We start from the raw sequence: 26,080 nt of genomic DNA, 5'->3' as shown, positions 1-26,080 counted from the left end.
CTCTGATCTCCTGGGTTCTAAGGGCCCTCCCAGCTCTGACCTCCTGGGTTCTAAGGGCCCTCCCAGCTCTGACATCCCATCTTCTAAGGGCCCTCCCAGCTCTGACCTCCTGGGTTCTAAGGACCCTCCCAGCTCTGACCTCCTGGGTTCTAAGGGCTCTCCCATCTATGACATTCTGGGTCTAAGGGCCCTTTCAGTTCTGACATCCTGGGTTCTAAGGGCCCTCCCATCTATGACATCCTGGGTCCTAAGGGCTCTCCCAGCTCTGACCTCCTGGGTTCTAAGGGCCTCCCAGCTCTGACATTTTATGTCCTCAAGGCTCTCCAACCTCCCATATTATTGGTTATAAAGTCCCTCTCAGATCCCATAATCTGTATTCTAAAGTCAGTTCCAGCCTTTATAGGCTAAACTACAATATTGCCAGCAAGCATGGATGTCTTGTTGAAACAGATCAGCTAGCTTGGTCATGAATCTTTACTTTTATTTGCTGAGTCACACAAGAAGAATCTGATTAGAATCTCATTGGGCTTTTTATTAGTTCTCCATTCAGTAGAGCCTTCTCTACAGCCATAACCATAAGAAAAGATGGAATGACTTATGGGCAGAATAAACCCAGCCAGCAGGAACAACCTTCCCTGAGGAAGGAGAAATATGGGATCTTGATAGTTCAGGTAGCAAAGCAACACCCCTTTAGAGATAGATCTCAAGTCCTGCAGACAGCAGCCTCAGGAAAACAAGGCATGGGAAGTTGGAGCTGGTGAGGAATTTCAACTCCTTGCCTGAAACATGGTATTACATAACTACATCACATTGCCAAGTCCTCCTTTGCTTCAATATCTCTAGGAGCTCACCCCTCCTGGGCACCCATTCTACTTTTTGGCAGCTCTTCTCATGAGGAGATTTTTCATACATTGGTCAAAATCTGTATACAAGTCCCTCCCCAAGCTCTGGTCCTGTTTCTTCCTTCTTTGACCAAGTAGAATATCATAATCTTTCTTTAAATCACTAGAAAGCAGATCCACCCATCACCCACCCTACCATAACTTCTGGCCCCACCAAATTTTCTCTTCCTTAGCACAGACAGCCTCAGATCCATCAGAACATATCCAACAGGGAACAGTGTCCTGGACCTCCCTGGAAATGCCGTTGGGTCTTCAAGGTGAAAGTCCTCTTGATGAAGTGGAAGCAGGGAGCAGTGGAGAGCAGAAGCTCTCGTGCTTAAGCCCTCTCATCTTTCCAAAGTTTACTGGGGCAAGGATGAAGGTGAGATCACAGAGAACTGAGGGACAATGACAAGGGAGATTCCCTTGGGGCTGACACAGATAAATAGGCCCTTCTATGCAAGAGTCAGAAAGCCACTGTCTCCTACCTTCAGACCAGAGCTAGTGTGCATCAAATGAATTTCTATACCAGAGATGTGGAACGGGTACCCAGCCCAGGAACATCTTCCTTAGAAGTTTTCTGGACTGTGAGCATGTGCTTGTTCTGCTGACAAAGCCTCCTCTTTACTTTGTCCCTGAACTCTTCAGATACGTAGTAATAAATGACAGGGTCCACACAGCTGTTGAGGGTGCTGATGGCCAAGCTGGGAACGTACCAGAAGTAGAGATTTCCAAAACCATTGGTCCTGGGGTCAGAATAGTGGATGAGCAGCAGTATGTTGCTGGGAGTAAAGAGTATGACAGCTGAGACCAGCACCAGCACAGTGAGCTTGATAGCATAGCTGTACCTTTCCCCACTGGCCACCAGCGCGTAGATGACAGAACCGTAGCAGAAGAGAATGACCAGCAGCGGGAGGAAGAAGCCCAAAACAACAAGGCAGACAAAGATATTCAGGAACTGGCCGACCTGCTCATCCTGGGGGAGCACATCATGGCACAGGATGTGCCCAGAACTGCCATGCAATGGGTAGGACTGGCGTTGGACAGCCAGGGGCAGGGTTAGGGAGGCTGCCCCAAGCCAGACAATGGCACAGAGGCAGGCAGCAAAAGTGGGGCTGCGCACAGAACGGGAGAAGAACGGGTGGACAATGGCCAGGTACCTGTCCAGGCTGATGCAGGCCAGGAGCAACATGGAACAGTACATGTTTCCATAGAAAAAGGCAGTCACTAGGCGACAGAGCCCCTCCTCAAAGACCCAGTGATGACCCATGAAGTAGTAGGAGATGTTGAAGGGTAGGACCAGAACAAGGAGCAGATCAGCCACGGCAAGGTTCATCAGAAAGATGGTGGAAGGGAGTCTCTGGATCTTAGTAGCCAGCACCCACAAAGCTAAGCCATTGGCAGGCAAGCCCACCAAGAAGACAAGAGTATAGAGTGAAGGGACCAACGCTCTGGAGACCCAGCTGAACAGGTACTCCCTGGATTCTGTCCCAATACACAGGTAGGTGGTATTATTGAAGTACATCTTCTTGCCAGGGAAGCTCCTCGGGCAAAGGATGGAGGGTGAGGAGGTCTCATTGTTGTGGGCATCTGCACTTTCAGCTGTGATAAGAAATAGCTACAGGTTAGCACAGTCTGACCCGAGCCATCCTCAGCCTTTCTGCTCCATGGAAGCAGGACCTCCCCCATGCTAATGACCACCATCTACTCAGAGTAGAGCCTCTGCTGGATGGAAGGCTAGCTGCTGCTTTCACCTGAGGCCAAACCTTAGTTTCTTCACTTGAAGAGAACAAACTCAAAGGTGCCATGGTCTACATCCCCTCCAGATCAACAGCTGTACCCTGGGTGCCCATGAAGAAGTGAAATAAGTCTATGGGATGGGCTGTATGTGCTCTCACGGAGAGAGATGTAGGATTAGCTTGTCTGGAAGAGGAAAGTAAGCAAGGAACACTTAGTGAGGTGATCAATCAACAAACATTAATAAAGTGTTTGTGATGTGCTAGGCACTGTGCTAAGCACGGAGTCATTTGAGTTATTAGTTGTTGTGCTAATGAAAGCTTTAAATGCTTCCCAAGGTAGAAGGGAAACTTGAGAGCCAAGGATTAAACTCTGTCCCATGACAGAGCCAGGAAAAGGATGCAGGTTTCTGTTACCACATCCCCAAACTCACATGAATAAAGATGCTAAAAATGGTCTCTGGCCTGGACATACACCTTGGATTTCTCCAAGAAGTCAGACATTTACTAATTTATGATTCTTTACATCTTTAAATCAGAGTGATCTCTCAACTTGCTATTTGATTCAGCGTGGATCCTTCCCCCACCTCAGTAGAGGCAGCTGTTTAGTCTTCCAGATGTTCTGGGTAGATTATATGGATAATAGGAAATGGTTTAGGGGAAGACAAGGGCCGGGGAAATCCCCAGTAGCAGAAAAAGCTCAATGTGGAGAGTCTTGTCCATTGGGCAGGATATGGGAGGGCCCTGTGACCTTAGATTTCCAGACGCTTTCTCATTTAACACATAAAGAAGAGGTAACTTGCCTAAGCTTAAAAAGCTAGTAAACACAGGATCCTAATTCTAAATCAAGCCCTGCCCCTCACCTTACTACACAGATTGGAAAACTAAGGCCCAGAGACAAAGTCACATAGATCAGGCTTAGGTTTGAATCCCAAATCCTCCAACTCTAAATGTTTCTTTCTCTTTCCCTTTCTCCCAAGATACCCCAAAACACATCCTCCCTCCTATTAGAGCCCCAAGTAGAATAATTGTTGGCTTGGAGAAAATAGGACCTTTCCAATATGGGGGGCAAGGGAATGGAGAGGCAGGAAAATGTATATTATAGGATCTTCTACTCTGCAGTAACTACACAACCTGGCCTCTCAGTCCTCTAAGGGAACAAGATTTACCTGTGCCCCCTCCCACTCACTCCCAGGCTCCCTTGCTTTGGCACTCTCTCTGAGGGGTCTTCTTTCACCCCTGACTCCCAAAGGAGGTGAGAGCCAGACTGTCTGAGCAATCCCCCTGCTTTATTCCCTGTGGCAGCCCATGAGAGGACTGATTTTTATCATCCTTTGCTCTATTGACTGAATTTGACCAATTCATTCCAACTCCAGCCCCAGTAGCCTATACTCTGGGCCGCTACATAGGAAGCAGTTGCTTTGAAGGTATTATCCCTCCATCCCCCCATTTCTATAGCATTTTACAGTTGACAAAGCTTTTCACTCCAAGCAGCACTGCAGAGACACCCCCATTTTATAGAGAAGAAAACAAGACACTGCTTCTCTTCTCTGTAGAGCGCAGACTTGACTTCAGAAGACAGAAGTGAGAATGGCAGAGGCAGATTTAAACTCAACTCTTAAAACTCATTGGAGCTGCCCCTGGGAGACAGTACCGCCCTTGCCCATCCTTGGACTTCTCCAAGCAGATGCTACATAGTCAATCGATCAATAAGCAACCAACAAATGTTTATTAAGTACCTACTCTGAACCAAGCCCTACACTAAACACTATATATCCCACTATATGTCAGATAGTGGAATTCCTGTTGAGCACACTTTGGACCAAACCAATCCCCAGGATTTCTTCTAAATCTCAGATTATGGCTTGAACTCAATTCTCCAGCCCTTGTATCCCATGTGGCACAGGGGGGAAGTACTTGATTTAGCCTAGATACATGTTTTCACATTTGGGTCTCAATTTTTTCATCTGTAAATGAGGGACTTGAGACAGATAATCCCTAAGCTTTCTGTCCCATGCCAGCCTTAGGCACCCTGTTCATCTCAACCCCTTGGGTCAGAGACAGAATTTCAATGGCAGGAATGCCCATGTTTGTCCCTGGCCTGTCCATTCTCCTAGCTCTACATTCTCTGCAACTGCCTTGGAATAGGACCTGACTCTGAACAGGAGTTTCAGCAAAGTTGGGGAGGCTATGAAAACACTTTGGGTCTTCCCCACCAATTAGGGACCCTAAAAGGGTAAATTCAGAATTTTCATTTTTCCCAAGAGGATCACTTACTTCCGTTGTTATTCTCCACATCATAGTCATCCTGCTCCAGGCTGGCCACCAGGAAGCAGTAGAACAGGAGGAGGCTGAGGCTGCAGGGGTTCTGCATGGTCCAGTGTGCGAGGCTGGGAGTGAATGGAGTCGGAGCCAAGGGCCAGTGAGCCCACGTTGTTGTTCAAGGAGGCTGATAGGAGCTCCTGTGATGAGGCATTTCCTGCTGAGGTTTCTGACATACAAACACTCACACACACATGTCTACAGCCACTACAGGCTCTGGCACTTCCTGAGGAGGAGACTGTGAGTATTCAGATAAATGAAGACAGGCCTGGGTGGGGGGCATGGAGGACATGCACATCAGCCCTAGACCCATGTTATACAGTGGCAGTGGCAGAGAAGGGCAGGCCTGGACAGCTACATAGGCACTGCTACTTAGGATTGAGCTAGTCTAAAAGTTTGAGCAGGTAGCCAGATCCTCACTGCATGGCCAAGGCATTAATCTGCTGACTGCCCAGCCAAAGCTGGGAGAGTGGAACAGAGGGGAAACCCCAGCCAGTGGGCATCAACTAGCCCTCTGCCCTCCATACATGTCCTACCTCAAAGAGCACTCCCCCTCCAAGGAGACAGAGAAAAGCTCATGGCAGAATACAAGAAGAGAAGGGAGAGGAGACAGGGAAAATAAATACAGGGATGAGAATGGTCTTTCCGACCACAATCTAGAATATGGAGCCTGTTTTTCATCATCTCCTGACTACATGTGACTCAGTATCTTTCCCCAGATTATTTTTTCCATTGCAGAAAAATCCAACAGACCAAACTCAGAAGGGAGCAAGGTGCAATCCTTAGTCCCACAGAGCAAAACTAGGGCCAAGGGGCACAGAAGTTACAAGGGGATAATTTCCACCAAGATCCTGGTCCCTTACATACTGCGCCCACTCAGGGGCTACCTGTTGGTTGGCTCATAAAATGAGAACAGGTAGAATTCTGACTGGTGGATGATTCAGGGCTCCTGTCTGAGGCTAGTTCTCATAAAAGCCCAGTGCCTGCAAAAGGCTAGGCTAAGGCTGAAAGAAAGTTAGAGAGACAGTATCCAGGGGGAGTTGCAACTTGCACCATATCTCCATATTTAGCAAACTCACAGGAAACATCTGCCCAACATCTCCAAAAGCCCAAGTGACATTTTCCGGCTGGACAATGGTGTGAGTGGGAGTTAAGAGGCTCTCCCAGGTCTCCATCTGTTAGTCATCCAGTCATCTTCTCAACTTCTGAATCTGCCCTGCCTTCCTTCTTTCTAACTTTTATCCAGAAGCCTAAAGTGACACCAGTCAATACATTTACTTGCCCTTATCTAGAGACTTTCCAGAGAGATGGCCAAGAGAAGAACCAGACCCTTTTCTAGGAGATCTTGTGAGAGCTAGTATTAGGACCAGAATTCTGGAGAGTCAGACTGATAAGAAGGAAGAAAGAATCCTGGTCATGGAGTCCTAAGCCATTGCCAACAATTTCCAACTGTGTGATCCTGAGCAAGACAGCTGCTTTAGAGTTAAAAGGGACTCTGAGCTAATCCATCTCCCTGATTTTGCCAAAGAGAAATTCACAATTTTTGTCAGTCCCTCCAGTACAGATCAGCACGATGATCTTGAGAGCAGCCTTTGGCCCCCAGATAAGTGATTTGTCCTATTGTCACATAGTCTCAAAAGCAAGATTTGAATTCTGTTCTTCCTAAGCCCAGTATATTATTCACCACACTAGGCTTCTTGCATAGCTCATCAAAGTAGAGCAAGAAAGGTGTCTAATCCCTTCATTCCACAGTTGAGAAAACAGGCCCAGAGAGTTGGTGACCTCCCTAAAGTCATACATAGAATAAATCTCCGAGGCAACATTTGAATCCAGATCCTCTGCATCGAGTCAATAGATGTTCTTTCCACTGTATTAAGCTGCGTTCGCTCATCACATGAGGAAACCGAAGTTGAATGAGGTCCAGGGTCACACAGATGGTAAGTACTGGGGCAGGCATTTCATCCACTTTCAAATCATCTGGTTCAAATCTCTTCTTCTTTCTGGAGGAGCCCAAGAATCCTAATATGTTATAGTTAGAAGGGACCCGAAAAACCACAGGTGTTCCTCTATCTGCTTAGCCTTGAAGACCCTTAGCCTACATTCATTGGCACTGATCCAGACAAAGGGGATTCAGGCAAAGAACTCAGCTGGAGGCAGGGGCTGAACTAATCACTCCTCTGGAAACCTCTCCCCTGCAAAAGGAGAAATGAAATCAGAGGTATTGAGAGGCTGCCTGGGGAGCTGGGCAAGCCCTGGAAACTAGGGCTTGTGAGAACATAGGAGAATAGAGGTCTCCATTCCATAGATCTCATTTGACTTGGATTTAGAGCTGATGAGCTCAGGCCACTTTCTTATAGTTGAGGTGAGAAAAAAGAAAAGGGTCTTGGCTAAGATCAGGTAAGAAGCAGACCTGGGTTCCAATCACATCTCTGATACTAACAGTAAACTGAACAGGTTGGTCTAAGGCCCCTTCCAGCTCTCAAAAGAGAACAGAGGCGGGTCTGTTCATTCTTTTGCTAACAGCAACCTTACAAGGAGTATTCTTGGAATCTTTACAAACTGCTAACTCATTAGAGTTGATAGATTATTGATCTGATCTTACAAGAAAATATTTTGGGCCAGAACCTGAAACAAGGTACTAAGTAGAATTGATACAATGCTTGTGTTCACACCTTTATGGGAGATTCACAAATTTAACTGTGTAACTTTGTGAATTCACACCTCCTTTGAAGCTCTTAGGGCCAGAGAGCACTATGGGAGAAAATCCATAATCCCTCTCTCTCGTATCCCACAATTCCTCTCTCTCATATAAAAGAAACAGACAGAGGCTCTCTGACAGATTTCAGCGGAATTATGCCAGAAGCCCTCTCTCCGAGGCAAGAGAGATCTATTCCATTTTCTACTTGGCTGGCTGGGCTGAAGGACTAACCTTTGGATTTGGAGACTTTCGGAGGGAGCTCTTGGAACCAAGCAGGAAGATAGACCTCTAAGAATCTAGCTATCCGGACCCAAGGAAAGAGACAAGACTTGGAAGGAGAAAGAAATATTTACATTTTTACCAGCTGGCTGCATCTGGGGTAATTATTGATCTGAACTGATACTAAAGCTACCTCCCGGAGAAACCTGCTTTCTCCCCCAGAGAGAATCATCTTATATTTTAAAGAAGAAAAACACCACATTTTGGCACCCAACGTTTGTAAAGATTCCAACAGGGGACTCCATAGCTCATTGTCACACAGGAGCCTCATAATGCTTCTCTGTTGGTCCATAATCTCAATGACTCCAATTGAAGGTTTTTAAAGTAGCAAGGCTGCCTGGTAACTAGCACAAGCAATCTCATACTGATAGATTACACGGCTACAAAGTAGCTACTAAGTAACCACACAATGGGGAACCCCTGGTCTGAGTTCCTGTTCTGTTGAAACTGACATGAAAATCACCTGGTGGGAAATTCAGAAACTGACAAATGCTGCTGCTGCCATTACTTCTCTCCCAGTCCCTCTGTCTCTGTCTCCTTGTCATCCTTTACCTCCCTTTCTGCAGCAGCAGCTCTCCTTAGATCTCCAGTCTAGAGTCAGGGAATCACCATGGTCTCTCTTCCTCTTCTGTGGCAACCTTTATCATCTTCATTCCTCAGGTGCCCACCCATGATTAGCCCTTTATTTCCACTCAGGGATCAGTAGCATGGCCTCTAGTATAAGCTGGAATTTAAACAGTGTCTTAAAGCAATCCAGGGGAACAAAAAGATGGAAGCTTTTGAGTCAAAGCATCCAGACATGGGGACCCATGCACCAAGATCACAGTGTGTGGAAGATAATGCAATGGAAGCAGATTCAAAAAGTAAAATAGGAAGCAGATGGGTTGGAAAGGATATAAATCCCAGAATTCTTTATATGTGGTCCTGGAAGCAATGGGGACCTCTGGGAGCTCATTGAGCAACGAGGTGATAATCAGCTGATGATCTAGATTCTAGAAACTTTTTAAATAGGGGGCCAGTTCACTGTCCCTCAGACTGTTGGAGGGCCAGACTATAGGAAAAACAAAAACTTTTGTTTTGTGGGCCTTTAAATACTTCATAGCCCTGGGTGAGGGGGATAAACATCCTCAGGTGCCACATCTGGCCTGCGGGTAGAGGTTAATTAGTGTAATTGTTTAGGAAAAAATTGGTGAGGCCCTGGTGGTTTTATTTGTGCAAAAGAAGGGATATATAGGAGAGATGTTGGAAAGTAGAAATGACAAGATTTGGTAACAGGTTAGGGGGAAGGAAGGGAAGGAAGGAGGGAAGGGAGGAAAGAAGGAAGGGAGGAAGGGAGGAAGGAAGGGAAGGGAAGGAAAGGAAGGAAAAAACATTAAGTGCCTGGTTTGTTCAAGGCTTTGTGCTAAGCACTTTACAAATAATTTCATTTGATTCTTGCAACCTTGTTAAATAATGCTAATATTCCCATTTTATAGGTAGGAAACTGAGGTAGACAGAAGTCAAGTGACTTGTTCAGATTCACACAACTAGGCCAGATTTGAACTCAGCTTTCTTGACTTCAAGCCTAGAATTCTATCTACCTGGCCATCTAACTGGGTGAGGTTTCTCCAGTGTTGTGAGCCTAGGTGACGGTGGTGTCCTTGACAGTAGTAGGAAGTTCAGAAGAGGGCTTTGGAGGAAAAGATAATGAATTGATTTAAGAACATTGTAGTGTTATAATTTGAACACAAAGTGATTTGACAGAACAAAGGAATGGGGCCTGGGACAGGACACCCATTTTCCCAATCTATCAAGAAGACTGGTAATGTTTGAATTTCATCATTTATGAACAATGAAAGCCCAGCGTCTTGTGAATCAAGGTCCATCTTACCATCATCCTTGGCTGAACTGAGTTTAAGAATTTGGTGTGGGTCTTTCTTTGGTTCTATGGCTTGTGCACTTGCTGCTGGAATAAAAATTGCAAATACACACAGGAGAGAGTCCCTGGTTGTTGATGATACCATTCATATGACTTCTCAAGCCCAGGTCATCATCATTAGTAATTAAAAGGACTTGGATCCAAAACAAAGACAGTCTCTCACTATGTGGAAATTTGTAGGAGCTGCTGTAACAGAGATAAACCTGGAAACAATGAGAGGGCCCAGGGCATCTAACAGCTCCCATTTTTCTAGGATGCTAATGTTTCCAATGTTCTTCCCTCATAGGCTTGTGAGGTTGGTTCAAATATTAATCCATTAAAAAAATTTAATCAACTGAAAAATCTATTTTCTTTTCCCCTTCCCCCATTTCTCCTCTATTGGAATAAAGGGGGAAAAACCTTTGCATAGTCAAGCAACACAAATTCCTACATTGTCTGTTCCTGAAAATTTTTGTCTCCCTCTGTATCCCTCCTCCTTAGGAAGTGGGCAGCCTATTTCATCATGGCTTCTCAGGAGTTTTGCTTAATCATTGCACTGATCAGACTTCTTAAATCTCTCTTAACTTGTTCTTCCTTTACAATGCAGATTTTGTGATAATGTCCCTGTTCCTCACTTCATTCTGCATCAGTTCATACATGTCTTCCAAGGTTTCTCTAAAACTGCCCCTTGGGTCTTTTTTTTTTTTAACAGCAGAATGATATTCTGTTACATTCATATTCTATAACTTGTTCAGTCATTTCTCTGACTGAGAACAGTCAGTCTTAAATGGATGGACATCCCTCAATTTCCAGTGCCTTGATACTCCACAAAAGAGCTCCTACAAATATTTTCATCATCCATCTTTTACAGAGGAAGAAAACAAGGCTCGGAGAAGATGTGACTTGTCCAGAGTTATACAACCAGAAAAGATGAAAGGGTTTTCTGGCTTAAGTCTTGTACTCTTTTTTTTTTTATTACAAGTCCTTTCTCCCCAACCTGACAAACTGTGGCATATCCAGGAAATGATTTCTTACCTTGCAGCTAAGAATAGCAATAGAGTTGGGGTAACAGATAACTGTTAAACTGTTTATTGGGGTAACTGATAAAATGCTGAGCTTAAAGTCAAGAAAATCTGGGTTCCAATGCTGACTGATGCTCAGGAGCTATTTGACTCTGGTCAATTATCTTTAAAAAATATAAATAGGTTTAAATGCACATCTATTTGGGAGTATGTTTTAAGTTTATGATGAAGATAATTCTGTAATAAGGGAGTCAGGGCTTTAGGCAAACAGACCAGCCTGCACAAAAGGAGGCCCCTGGGGGCTCTGCTACCGGAACTGCCTTAGACAGAAGGGAAGTGTGGATGCTCACCACTTAAGCTATCACCTCAGTTCCCAGCTTCCTGGTGGTTGTTTTCCAAGGAAAGCACAGTTGTGAATGTGGCCCAAAATTGCCTCTCAAGACCTGTCACAAACAGGCACTCTTTGTTCTGTATGGAGATATCACTCAGATCCAGTCATAGGTTTGAATTCCTCACATTTGACAAACAACAGAATTTCAGGGAGGGTGCTTAGAACACAGGCTGTCAGATCTGGAAAGGACCTTGGAAGAATGGATGGCAGAGATAGGAAGGCCCTTACGATATAGAATGTCAGATGGAGGGGGCCCTTAGAATACAGCCTGTCAGGGTGTGGAGAGGGACCAGAGATTATCTCCTGCCCAGCTTCTTAAACTGTGGGTCTCGAGTCCATTTGGAGTCTCATAACTGAATGTAGGGCTTGTGAAATTATAATTTTTTAACAATAGATGTTTGATTTGTATACCTATTTTATATACCTCTATATCTAGGATCACATAAAAATTTCTCAGGTTGAAAAGTGGTAACAGTTTAAGAAGCCCTGGTCTAGTATAAATCCCCCGCCTCCATCCCCCATTAAATCTTTAAGACTCAAGGAAAGTGTCTGGCCCAAGGTCATACAGTTTACTTGGAAGTAAGTCTAGGAGAACTTTAGGCTTATTTCTTTCAGGGAAGTGATTCTGGCTACATGGATACTTTAATATGGAAGTTTGGGCACCCTCCCACATAAAAGCCACAGGTAATAGTACATTCTCATGTGAATATTGCCACTTTTTTTCCTTTAGCATCTCAAACAGCCAAGTAAAAGGGTCATCCTATGGCCCCTGCTCAGAGTTGTCCTGCCAGGTGGGAGCTTTGAAGCCTCAAGAACCTTTAGTGGTCCCTTGGTCCACCCTTAATCCTGTGATACCAGCAAGGATGCAAGGTATTTTGTTGGCTAGAGAAGTGATAACTTTTACTTTGCTCACCTTCCTTCAGCTCTCCCTTGTGACAAGAAGCATCTTTTGTGTCCAGGATCCAGTAATGGGGAGGAGTGGACACACTGCTTCCATGTTCTTTCTCTCATTTTCTGATGTTTCTCCAAAGTGGAACATAGAAATTTGGAACTATGCCCCAAAAGCTATCAAACTGTGCATACCCTTTGATCCAGCATTGTCTCTATTGAGTCTGTATCCCAAAGAGATCATAAAAAAGGGATAGGGATCCACATGTGCAAAAATATTTGTGGAAGCCCTTTTTGTAGTAGCAAGAAACTGGAAACTGAATGGATGCCCATCAGTTAGGGAATGGCTGAATGAGTTATGGTATATGAATGTTATGGAATATTATGTTCTATAAGAAATAATCAGCAGGATGATTTCAGAGAGGCCTGGAGAGACTTACATGAACTGTTGCAAGATTATGTGATGAACAATTGTGATAGACATAGTTCTCCTCAATAATGCAGTAATTCAAGGCAGTTCCAACAGACTTAGGATGGAAAATGTCATCTGTATCCAGAGAGAAAACTACGGAGACTGAATGAGCATTGAAGCATACTATCTTCACCTTTTTTGTTTGCTTTTTCATTCTTATGGTTTTACCCTTTTGTTCTTATTTTTCTTTCACAACATGATTAATATGGAAATGTTTAAAATGATTATACATGCATAACCTGTATCAGATTACTTGCTTTCTTAGGGAATAGAAAGGGAAGGAGTGGGGGGGGGGGGGGAGGTGTGGAATTTGGAATTCAAAAATCTTACAAAAATAAATGTTGAAAATTACTTTTATGTGTATTTGTAAAAATAAAATATTGAGGGGAAAAAATACTAAAGTGGAGCATGGACTCAGTGGTGTGACCTGCCTTGGGGCTTGGTGTTGCCTTTCCTGAATAGGCTATTAAACACTCACTTCACTGAGGAACACCCAGAAGACTAGATCAGATCCCTGAATCAAAAAGTACTAGAGAGTTAGGTTTAAGACTATAAAGATGAGGAGGGCAGATTACAGTGGGCTTTAAAAGCAAATGTAGGACTTTATATTTGATGGCAGAGGCATTAGGAAACTATAAAATGAGCAGACCTGAATATGAGCTCTCCTAGTACCCAGCATATGATCTAGGACAAATCATTAAATTTCTCTGAAATTGTTTTCCCATCATAAAATGGGGTTTTTCATTCTGTTTGTCAATTTTATAAAGTGGTTTTGAAATTCAAACGAGTGAAACTATGCAAACTTTGTTATTTCAATATGGGCCGTCATGGATGAGGGATAAAAGGGGACAAGAAACTTAGTTTGGAGTTGTTTACGTGACCATTTATTTCTGTGCGAAATGAACAAATGGCTTCTCTTCTAGGAAGCAGATCAGAATCTGGAGAGAATTGATATAGTCTGTGATGACTAAGGGGAAGATTGGAAGTGAAAGGTTTCCACTTGGAGGGTGACTCCTGGAGTGGGATTCCCCCATTCCTCTTCTGGCAGCTTGTCATGCTGAGGCTGTCAGTGGGGCTTCTCTCAAAGGACTAGATACATTAAGAGGTGGCTCTGTCTATGGGCACTTGTTTCTGTTGCACTGACCTTGAGCAAAGTTAGTCACTCCTGGAGTGGGATTCCCCCATTCCCCTTCTGGCAGCTTGTCATGCTGAGTCTGTCAGTGGGGCTTCTCTCAAAGAACTAGACACATAAGAGGTGACTCTGTCTATGGGCACTGACCATGAACAAAGTTTGTCACGCTAGAGTCAGTAAATAACAGGGTCTAGGGAAGCTCCAGCCTAAGATCTTCTCAGGGTAACTTTCCACATTAGATTCTTCCATGAGTCACTGTACCATCTCCTGGTTTGAACAGCTTCTCACTGATTTAGAACATCAGAAGTGAGAGAGTCAATGGGACACAGATTGTCAGGGCTCTTAGAACAGAGAGTCAGAGCTGGGAGAGCCCTTAGAATCCAGGGAGTCAGAGGTTGGAAGGGCTCTTAGAACATGGGATGGCAGAGCTGGGAAGGCCGTTAGAACATGGGATGGCAAAGCTGGGAGGGCCCTTAGAACACAGGATGGCAAAGCAATGAAGGATCTTAGAATACAAAATGTCAAAGTTTGGGAGGACCCTTAGAAAACATAATTATGCCAAACTGGAAAAGAACCTCAGAAATCTTATTCTTCAACCTACCATTTTACAAATGTGAAAACTATAGAGGGGAAGTAACAAAGCTTGGGAAGGTCATATCCCTAACTGGCTTAAGAGCTAGAGTCAGCCCCCAGAGCCCTTCCTTCCTCTACTTGCCTCCTGTTAGCACTTCAGGCCTTGTCTAACCATACCAGGTTTAAGTCCCAGTGATGGCACAGATACTGAATGGCCTTGACCTTTCCCCAGAAAATGCTGTTTCCTCATTTCTTCTTGCATTAACCACTTCCTGTGAGGAGAGCCCTTCACACACTGTAACACGAAAAAGGTATATGAAGCTATTCTTGTCCAAAAAGTACACACTTACCCACAATAAACTCAGCAGTTGTAATTCTTGAACATTAGCAATGACACACACAAATAGGGCAACGTGAGCTTCAGCTACCCTAAGAGGTATAAAGAATAGGACAAGAGAAGTAGTTGCTCTGTACTCTGCAGGACCCAGACTCCATTTGGAGTATGTAGCTTTGTTTTTTCCATTCAGGCAATATATATTTTAATAAATGAGACAGGAATATTTGAAAGGCTGTCCCCTGGAAAAGAATTAGGCCTGCACTGCTTGGTCCCAAAAGCCAGAATTAGCATTAATAGTGGATGGGGGGGGGGGGTAATTTTGTAAGAGATGGAGGTTCAATACAAGGAAATACTTCCCAATAATTCAAACTGTTGCAAAATGGGATAATAGACTTACTCCACACCAGTGAAGATGAACAGAAGACTAGGGATGTTCCCAAGGGGACCTCTGAAATCCCTTTTGGCCTCAGTTTTCCAAGCTGAGGTTTGAGATTTCTGGTTCTGAAATTCCAGATACTTCCCCTTGTAGGACTCTGCTCCCACAGGGGCCTTAGAACCAATCGCCTTGCCCAATTACTGAGGTCTGCCAGATAATGGGCACGTGAGCTTTTTGGAGGAAGACAGAGGTAAAATAGACATTTAAATGGATGGAAACATGGGAGAGAGAGGGCAAAGCTCTCACTAGTGAGGGCTGCTCCCATTGCTATCTCTAGAATGTTCCTACACAACTCTTGACATTGGGGGAAATTAAACCCCCTTGACTCCTAATGTTCCCTTCCCCATCCCTACCTTCCCAGCTGCTTTTCCATTGAGGTTGTTTCTCTTTGGCTGAACTGAGATTTGATCCCCTGGGCCAAAGAGCAGACATTTAAATTCAATGTGTCACAGACAGTAGCATGTATCTTCCCACCTCCATGTCTTTGCTCTGGCTATGCCCTCTGTCAGTCAAGCTTTCCCCTTCACCTTGGCTTTTCTTTCAAGACTCAGCTCAAACAAGATCTTCTATAGAAGGCCTTTTCCATCTTCTAGTGCCTTACCCTCTAAGCTTCCCTTCCATCTATTCTGTATTTATTTTGCATAAAGCAATGGATGTCCATGTCTTCATTGTTACAAGGTAAATCATCTTGAAAACACTGGTTTTGTTGGCCTTGTTTTGTATATCCCTTGCTTAAAAGCTACCCCTAAGCCCATTTTTCTTCTTTTGATCATTTATGTGAGAGGCAGTAACCCTTACCCAAATTAAAATCAGAGGCTCTCAAGATAAAAAAAAAAGGGGGTGGGGGGAGATTTATTATAATCTCACAAAAAAGGGCAACTCCCAACAGACAAAGTGCCAGTAAAGGAGTGCAAAGCACAAACTGCAAAACACAAGATTATATACAAAAGAATATTAGTAAATAACAAACTCTTTACCCATTAAGCACTTAAATGCTAATTAAGAGGTGGTGAAAACAGGAGGGGAAATGTTCATCCAAGACAATTTGTACTTTTTAGCTATAGCTCAACTTTTTAATGCAAAGTCTAAAGTCACAATTAGAGAATGAGAGGTCTTCGTTTAGTTTATCACATTCATCCCTCTTCTTTATTTATTAACCTTTGAAGACCTCTCACGCCATTCTTGATACATTTCTTCAACATTTTGTTCTCAGTCTCTAATCCCTCTGGACTTGGTTTGTCCTTTTTCTCTACTGGGGTCCATCCTTGTCTAACTGGACTTTACTGTCCAGGTTGTTCAATCTTTATTATCCAAGTTATGTCAAGTTTCTGAGACCCATCCTCTGTGAAAATCCCAGTCATGTTCCTGATGTTAAAATTTCCCTATAAAACCTACCTTCCTTTACATCAGCCAGCACAGCACTCTGCCTGGTGGTGTCTTTCCCCTTTCCATTCCTTCATGTCATGTGGTATCTCCCCTAATTCCACCCCACTTCTCCTCCTTATAGTTAACTCACTCTTTTAGGGTGCTAAGTCCCTTTCAGGATACCTGCCAGCCAGCTAAGGGCATGTCCCAATTTCATGAGGTGCTCCCTTTCTACTGGAAACTGTGAGTTCTACTGAGGAACTTGTCTTTATTAAATGCTCCTCAAACTTTATTTCATATCCCTTCATTTTGGGATTGAAGGAGTCCTACCAAACTCCTTTTACAACACAGACATGGTACTGATACCTAAATCAGGTAGGTTGAAAACAGAGAAAGAAAATTATAGACCAATCTCTCTAATGAATATTAATGCTAAAATCTTAAATAAAATATTAGCAAAAAGATTACAGAAAATCATCTCCAGGATAATGCACTATGACCAAGGAGGATTTATACTAGGAATGCAGGGCTGGTTCAATATTAGGAAAACTATTAGCATAATCGACTATATCAATAACCAAACAAACAAAAACCATATGATCATCTCAATAGATGCAGAAAAAGCATTTGATAAAATCCAACATCCATTCCTAATAAAAAACACTTGAGCATAGGAATAAATGGACTTTTCCTTAAAATAGTCAGGAGCATATATTTAAAACCATCAGTAAGCATCATATGCAATGGGGAAAAACTGGAACCTTTCCCAATAAGATCTGGAGTGAAGCAAGGTTGCCCACTATCACCATTATTATTCAAGATTGTATTAGAAACACTAGCCTCTGCAATAAGAGTCGAGAAAGAGATTAAAGAAATTAGAGTAGGCAATGAGGAAACCAAACTATCACTCTTTGCAGATGATATGATGGTATACCTAGAAAACCCCAGAGATTCTACTAAAAAGCTATTATAAATAATTCATAACTTTAGCAAAGTAACAGGATACAAAATAAATCCCCATAAATCCTCAGCATTTTTATATATCACCAACAAAATCCAAGAGCAAGAGATACAAAGAGAAATTCCATTCAAAATAACTGTTGACAGCATAAAATATTTGGGAATCTATCTACCAAAGGTAAGTCAGGAATTATATGAGCAAAATTACAAAAAAACTTTCCACACATATCCCTTCATTTTGTTCATAACCTATTCCCCTCAAATAAATCTACCTTCTGCCAAAGAGAATGGCTACTTGTGAATTCTTCACATGACTGAACTCCAACTTTTGGTGTCTGCCATCATTTGGTGACAAGCCCCATACCATAGATCACATCAGTGAGGACCATGTCTGGAATGGGACAGGGGTCGATTTTCTGATGTCTTTGGCAATTTCCTTTACTACTTACTCATTATCATCAATTTTCACACAGCAAAAATTTAATTTCCCATAAACTCTACCTTCTTCAGCTAACAAATAGTCTAATACTAATCTATGTTGGAGTGACCTGGTCTGCTAATAAATCCAGTGCCTTTGTCATCTGATTAGTAATTATTTTAACCATGGCCTGGAGTCTAATGAGCATATTCAGCATACAAATTGGGGTTCTGCACTCCCAACTCCCACCTGGGGCCATCTATCATTCTAACCATTTGTGTCCCCAGTAATTAGACTTCACAATATAAAGATGCCTATCAGGAAATTCAGCAACAATAGAAATGCTATAGATGCACTTACCTACTTATTTAGGATATAATGACAACATATTTTCAGATAGGAAACTGCAAAATCTTACATACCTGAATTGTGCCCATGAACATTTGCCCTGATTATAGGAATTTGCTATAAAAGGAAAAAGCAGGGACTTGATTTTAATCAGAAACAGGTGCTTCAGGTCTAGCCTGAGAGCACATATATGACTGGATAAAGCATCCTTAGCTAATTGTAACAATTCCATCTTATAGCCAGACTCAGGAATAAGCAGGTGGGTTCTTATTCAAAGGAAACTGGAAATTGAGAAGGATCCCACTTTAAGCGGAGGCCAAGGTTGTTCCCTCAATTCTTGTCCAGATACTAACATCTATCTGGAACAATTCAGGATCACATTCCTCGAGGAGCTTGTGACACATTCTTTTGAGATGGTGGATTACTGGTTTGATGATCCATCAGACAATCATACCTGAATTCAAAACTCCAAATAATATCAGCTACAGTGCCAAGAGATCTTATCTCAAATAGCAATTCTCATTAATCAAAGCTGTTAGCTCTCAAGGATCACATATCCTAACTAAGTATTGGCTATAATCTTACATTCTTAACAATAAAAGATTCATCCTAGAAAGTATATGGACTTTAAATTCAACAATACACAAATCATTTTACTTTAAAATTCTCAACCATTCTACATCAAAACATGTTTAGGTATTAACCATGTTCAAAGGGACAAAGATAGACACTATTCTCAGAATCTTCCTAACCAATGGGAACAACTTTAAAATGACTCAATACAACCAAATAAACCTCACAGAATACAGACTATACTGTCCCAATTTCACATTAAAGAACCCTATCAGAATTAACATTACTAATTTCTTTATCCTAAAAAATGTTAATTCAACTTCCTTAAGTCAAGGAGGAGTGTCTCTATAAAATTTTCTGGAAACATAAAAAACAGGTACAACAGTAATCTCCCCTCCCACCAAAATATTCCTAATTGCAAAGTCAATTTCAGAGGTTACAAATTGTTCTTAACAGTCCATTTTTGAGATTCCTCCACAGGTCCTTTAATCCTGGTGTTCTTAGCCTCCATTTTGCAGTTTCAGTCATCTGTAGTGTCTGGTAAGGTTCTTCCCATTCTGTTTCTTTCAGGACTTAGTAAGCACTCACTTTCCTGGAACTGTATACAAGTTAATAATAAACTCTTGAGTTTCCCTAGAGAAATGATATGCAAGCAAATATAGAATTCAAAGCCATCATCACCTTTAAGTATTTCTTTTATTTCTGAGTTAGATTTCCACAATTAGAATGTAAGCCTAGACTTCCCCAAACAATGGGAGAAAAGGCCAGCCTGGAGGGATGGGGACTTTAGGGACTTCTATATTCAGGGTATTTAATTTGGTGTTTTGCAATTTATACTTTGCACTTCCTTCACTGACAAACATCTAGTCAAATGGAAGATGCCCTTTCTCACAAGATCATAATAAAACTCTTTTTGCTTTTTCTTTCTCTGAGAGTGTCTGTTTTTTGTGGACGATACTGTTCCACACAGGGCTAACAGGGATAGGGACACAGCCAGTATATAATTCCTTAAAAACTTATCTTTCGTTTCTAGAAGGTCTTTCCTTTTCTCCTCTCCAAATAAAACAAACCGATCTCATATGGGTAAAGTCCCAAATCACTTCTGGGGACAGTTCTAATTCTTTAACAAAGCAATAGACAAACATTTGGTCCAAGACAATTTAGTCTCTAACATCAATTTGGTAATTTCCCTGATGAAGGCAGATGCCCAGCTGTATCGAATTACCGCTCAATTTGCAAAACCTTCCCATTATTTTTTATAAAATGTTAGAAGTAAAATATGTTCATCAGAATCAATAGTCTCTATCAATCCATACTTAGGTACAATTTGTTTCAGTGTTTTCCATTAAGCCCCCTTAAAACAGCAGAGCTCAGGGGAAAGCTTCCACCCATCCACTATATTTCAGTTTCCCCACTAGTGTCATTTCACTAAAATCTAAAATTAATATGTTGGAACCAGGCTCCCTCCAGATGGAAGGACACCTCCTCAATACCTTCTTATTATCTTTAGATCTTTCACCATACAATTTGTTCTGCAATTCCACATATCCCTATGTGCCAAATTTTCTTGCTTTTACTTCTTTGTTAAAGGAAGAAAGCAAGACAAACCTTAAGATTCAGAATATAGGTAATAACTAAATAACTTTGAACCAAATTTCACAAAACTCATTCCACATATCCAATAAGGCTGACAAAATGTGGGGGTTTCCTGAGGCAGATTCCAAAGCTAGAAGATTTAGGACTACTGACTTATTGTTAGAACAGAAGCCCCCCAAGGTCAGGGGACTCCAAAACCACCATTATATTTCCCTAAAAGCTATATCATATCAACACCACTCCTACTTTCAGAGGCAGTTACATGGGGCTATAGTGCACAGAGTACCTGGCTTGGAGTCAGATAGATCTGAATTCCATTTAAGCCTCGTTTACTAGCTGCATGATCTTGGGGAGCTCTGTCTGCCTCTATTTTCTAATCTCCATAATGGGGATAACACCACCACTTATTTCCTAGGGTTGTTGTGAGGTTCAAATGACAAAAACTGCAAAGAGCTTGACACAATACCTGGCGCAAAGTAGGCTCTATAAACATGTTAGCTATCGGCTCTTCTTTCTTGTATGACATAGATGAGTCCTCCAGAAAGTGCTGACTACAATTCCCCTCAGAGTTCTAGGGATAACTTTGATAGACTGAAATATCTAATATTGTGGTTCATAAACACTCATCCAAAAGATCAATCAAATTATTTCCATTATCAATCAGAATCAGTTTCCCAAAAAAGGGATTTATTAAGAAGGTATAACAAAAGAATCATGACCAAACCCCTCCCCCCCCCAAAAAAAAGATGCACTCTCACTTTTCATACATAAAAGTCCGAGAGGAAAGTGACCTCAAATTTGAAGATAGTAATGATAATGAGGCACATCTGTAGAGAAAATATGAGACTTAGAGGTACTTCTCATTTCCTGTTGCCCTAGAATTATATGGACTCTTCCTTGATGTCTGCTGGTCTCCAAGGATCAATGCCAGAGTTAGTCTTTCTCTCATTGAGAGAGGTCATGATCCCACACTTAACACCACATACCAAGATAAGATCAAAATGGGTCCATGACCTAGGCATAAAGAACGAGATTATAAATAAATTAGAGGAACATAGGATAGTTTATCTCTCAGACTTGTGGAGGAGAAAGAAATTTGTGACCAAAGATGAACTAGAGACCATTACCAATCACAAAATAGAAAATTTTGATTATATCAAATTAAAAAGCCTTTGTACAAACAGAACGAATGCAAACAAGATTAGTAGGGAAGTAACAAACTGGGAAAACATCTTTACAATTAAAGGTTCTGATAAAGGCCTCATTTCCAAAATATATAGAGAACTGACTCAAATTTATAAAAAATCAAGCCATTCTCCAATTGATAAATGGTCAAAGGATATGAACAGACAATTTTCAGATGAAGAAATTGAAACTATTACCACTCACATGAAAGAGTGTTCCAAATCACTATTGATCAGAGAAATGCAAATTAAGACAACTCTGAGATATCACTACACTCCTGTCAGATTGGCTAAGATGACAGGAAAAAACAATGATGAATGTTGGAGGGGATGCGGGAAAACGGGGACATTGATGCATTGTTGGTGGAGTTGTGAACGAATCCAGCCATTCTGGAGAGCGATCTGGAATTATGCCCAAAAAGTTATCAAACTGTGCATACCCTTTGATCCAACAGTGTTTCTATTGGGCTTATACCCCAAAGAGATACTAAAAAAGGGAAGGGACCTGTATGTGCCAAAATGTTTGTAGCAGCCCTGTTTGTAGTGGCTAGAAACTGGAAAATGAATGGATACCCATCAATTGGAGAATGGCTGGGTAAATTGTGGTATATGAATGTTATGGAATATTATTGCTCTGTAAGGAATGACCAGCAGGATGAATACAGAGAGGCTTGGAGAGACCTACATGGACTGATGCTAAGTGAGATGAGCAGAACCAGGAGATCATTATACACTTCGACAACGATATTGTATGAGGATGTATTCTGATGGAAGTGGATTTCTCTGACAAAGAGACTTAACTGAGTTTCATTGGAGAAATGATGGACAGAAACAGCTACACCCAAAGAAGGAATACTGGGAAATGAATGTGAACTATTTGCATTTTTGATTTTCTTCCCGAGTTATTTTTACCTTCTGAATCCAATTCTCCCTGTGCAACAAGAGAACTGTTTGGTTCTGCAAATATGTATTGTATCTAGGATATACTGCAACATGTTTAGCATATATAGGACTGCTTGCCATCCTGGGGGGGGGGGGAGGAGGGAGGGAGGGGGAAAAAACGAAACATAAGTGATTGCAAGGGATAATGTCGTGTAGAAATTATCCTGGCATGGATTCTGTCAATGCGAAGTTATTATTAAATAAAATAAAATTTATTATAAAAAAAAAAAAAAAAAAGAGAGAGAGAGGTCATGATGCTTGAATCTGCTGCCATACTCAGATGAAGCCTGCAGGTGTTTTTTCTATCATCAGCCTCTGCTATTCCAGTGGACTCTATTAATGTTCTCTGGTTGTCAGAGACAGCTTTGATCTCATCACCTCATCACTTCTCTATCAGAATGTTCATCCACCTAAAATAAAGAATAAATACAAAAGAGACACCAGATACACACAAACACATGGAAACTGATTTTTAAAAAAAGGCAGCTGCTCTTACTCCTGGCCCAGCAACTCAAAGCAATTCTTATACCGTTAGGAAAAGCAGCAAAAAATTCAAGGAGAGGTAGATCCAGGGATTATGTATACACATTCAGCTCTGGCCCAGAAGTCCTTCTCCATCCACAGAGAAAACTCTTTTATCACAGTACAATTCCTTAAGTTTCTTGTGGGAGCAGGCAGAAAATGTTCTGGTGAGATTGCTAGGTGGTGCTGAGGACAGGGCATTGAGTCAGGAAGGTCTGAGTTCAACTATAACATCAGAAACTTTCTAGCTGTGAGGTCTCAGGCAAGTCATTGACCTCTGTTTGCCTGAGTTTCCTTATCTGTAAAATGGGGGTAATAATAGAAGCCTCTCAGGGTTGCTATGAGGATCAAATACAGTACTATTTATAGTACTCAACATAGTACCTGGCATGTAATCAAATGTAATGTTAAAATATAAATCTTAGCTATTATTATGCTCTGAGAAGTGAAACAGGGCAGGAAAATCTGTGTTTGTTTCAAGGACCAGCCACCCACTGGCTGCTAATTCCATACAAGACAATTCTGCTTTTCAACTTTACTGCGTATTATATCTACTCATAAACTCAACGTTCCAGATGAACCAAACTTCTGTGTTCCTTACTGCCAACCGGATGCCTCCTGGACTTTGGGAGTAATCCGTGGTACAGTGGATAGAGCAATGGGCATTCGGTCAGGAAGAATCAAGTTCAAAACCAGCCTCAGATTCCTCATAAGTGGGTGATTCTGGGCAAGTTGATGTTTGCTTCAGTTTCCTCAACTGTAAAATAGGGATAATAATAGTACTTACCTCACAGGGTTGTGGGGATCAAATGAAACAATATCGGTAAAGCACTTAGCACAATGCCTGGCACATAGTAGGTGCTATTTAAATGTTTATTCTCATCCCTTTCCTGTGGACTAGGCTGTCTCCCATTATTCTTTATGTCATTCTCTCTCTCTCTCTCTCTCTCTCTCTCTCTCTCTCACGCACACACACACATACACACATACACACACACATACACACAGAGTCCCTATTACCTTCAGATCAAATCTGAAATCCTATTTAACATTTAAATCCCTTTCCCTTCACATTACTTTTATTTATTGGCATTTATTGCCCAGCCCAGTGGCACTCACACAGTGTTTCCCATCTCCTACCTTCAAGCCTTTGTCCTGGCTCACTGTCTGCCTGCAATACTCTCCTTCTTCATGTCTGCCTCCTGGCCTTCTTCAGGACTCAGCTCAAATCCTTGCTTCTCCAAGATGCTTTCTTTCCCTGCTCCTCTCACCTCCATTGACAGTACTTTGCTTCTGAGATTACCTTTCATTTACACTGTATCTTTGTCTCTCTCATTAGAGGACAGCTAGATGGCCCAGTGGATAGCACCCTGAACCTGGAGTTGGGAAGATCTGATTTCAAATCCAGCTTCAGTCATTTACTAACTGTATGAATTTCATAAGCTCCCCATCCAAAGGACTCTCCATGATCAGAATCAACTTCCAAAAAAGGGATTTATTAAGAAGGTATAACAAGAGGGAATCATGACCAAAAAAATCCTATTTATTTCAGCTTTCTGAGCTAGAAATGGCAAAGCTCGCCAGTATCTTTGCCAAGAAAATCTCAAATGGGGTTATGAGAGTCAGACTGAAAAAACTGCACAAATCCCTTCATTAAAATGTACTCTTCTTGAGAGCAGGAATTACGTTTTTTTTTTTGTTTTTTTTTTTTCTTTTGTGTTCCCAGTGCTATTAACAGTGCATGGCACACAGCCCACACCTAACAAATGCTTGTTGACTGAGTTTGTGATGAAGGGGGATCCTATGGACTTTGAGAACAGAATGGATTGACCTATCTTTGCAATTCCAACATTCAGCAAAGTCCCTGATACATGTAGGAGCTTAACAAATGCTCCCTGGTTGATACACAGTGTAAGTGAGGAATCAAGGATCACAAGTTCTGAGCCTAAGGGAATGGGAAGCTGTCAGGGCTTTGGGCAGTAACAGAAAAGTTGGGGAAAAGGGAAGGGGGAAAGACAGTGATCTGTTTGGGCAAGTTGAATATAAGATGTCCACAAAATATCTAGTTCCAGATATCCCAGATGAAGTAAACCAGGTAGACAATGATGGCAGGACCCAGATATTTAGCCAATGTTGCAGAGAGCCTGAATGGAGCTAATTTATGTCCTCACAACAATGGCAGGATCTGGACTGAAGTCTATGCACCAGCATTGCTCCATCCTGGGGGGAGAAGAACAAGTCAGTGTCTATGGTGAAACAGGAGGCAGACAAAGCTCAGTCTCTGCCCTCCTCACCAGCTGAAAGCAATATCATAAGGACTCTTGTGCCCAAGCCAGGATGGGAGGTTCAGGGTCCAGCCTCATCCCTCACAGAAGAATTAAACAAGTCAGCTCAGAGTGAGGATGGTGCAGAGTGGTGCTGGGAAGGAGAGACTGGGGTTCATCGGGAAAGAAGAATGTGACAATTTACTCTCCTGTGATTCAGAGTTTCCTGTGACTCAGAGTCAACGGCTGCCAGGGGAAAAACTGCCTTCCTAGGCTACATCTCCTCTCTGATCCCATTTCCCATCTCCCCCTCTTCCATCCAACTTCCCATTTCTTAATAAACTGCCCTTTGTATCATCATCATCATTAATAACAAGCAGGCACCAAGCTAAATTCTAGAGATATAGACAAAACAAAACAAAAATCTTTCCCCTACAGTTTCCTTTCCATCTCCTTGCCCTCAAGGGCACCTGACCTCTCCAAAATTCACTTCATCCCTGGACAGTCTCCATTCCTGAATGTACATTCATGTCCTCACAGGGTCAGAGTTAGAGGCAAATGCTTTATTACAGCCTCTTCCCATACTCCCTCTGCTCTCAGAAATCTCTTTGAAATCTCTCATTTGCATTATAGATAACCTCCAACTCCAGATCATTCCCCTTCCTTCTCAAGAAATTGAGCACTTGGCTCACAGTCTTGCCCATCACTAGAAATCACAGGTACCCCACTCCAACCCCTAGATCATTCTCTTTTTTCACCTACCTAGTTCACTTTTTATCCTTCTTTGGAAGTCTTTAAAACTTGGATTGGATGACTAAATGTCTAATATTTTATAGTAGGGATT

At 42.1% G+C, this 26,080-nt stretch overlaps 1 protein-coding gene across 1 annotated transcript; it reads right to left on the bottom strand.

The window, feature by feature from the left end:
• Window positions 1–511: 511 nt before the first annotated feature.
• On the bottom strand, window positions 512–5,551 carry F2RL3 (F2R like thrombin or trypsin receptor 3). The gene is made up of 2 exons (XM_051969624.1): window positions 4,895–5,551; window positions 512–2,483 (listed from the first exon to the last, which is right to left on the bottom strand). Exons 1-2 carry the CDS (start codon window positions 4,989–4,991, stop codon window positions 1,405–1,407), a joined length of 1,176 nt encoding a protein of 391 aa, XP_051825584.1. The 5' UTR covers window positions 4,992–5,551; the 3' UTR covers window positions 512–1,404.
• Between the last annotated feature and the right edge of the window lie 20,529 nt (window positions 5,552–26,080).

This window comes from Antechinus flavipes, chromosome 1 (genome assembly GCF_016432865.1).
Source record: "Antechinus flavipes isolate AdamAnt ecotype Samford, QLD, Australia chromosome 1, AdamAnt_v2, whole genome shotgun sequence".
NCBI classification, from domain to species: Eukaryota; Metazoa; Chordata; class Mammalia; order Dasyuromorphia; family Dasyuridae; genus Antechinus; species Antechinus flavipes.
This window is presented reverse-complemented; position numbering and strand designations above follow the sequence as displayed.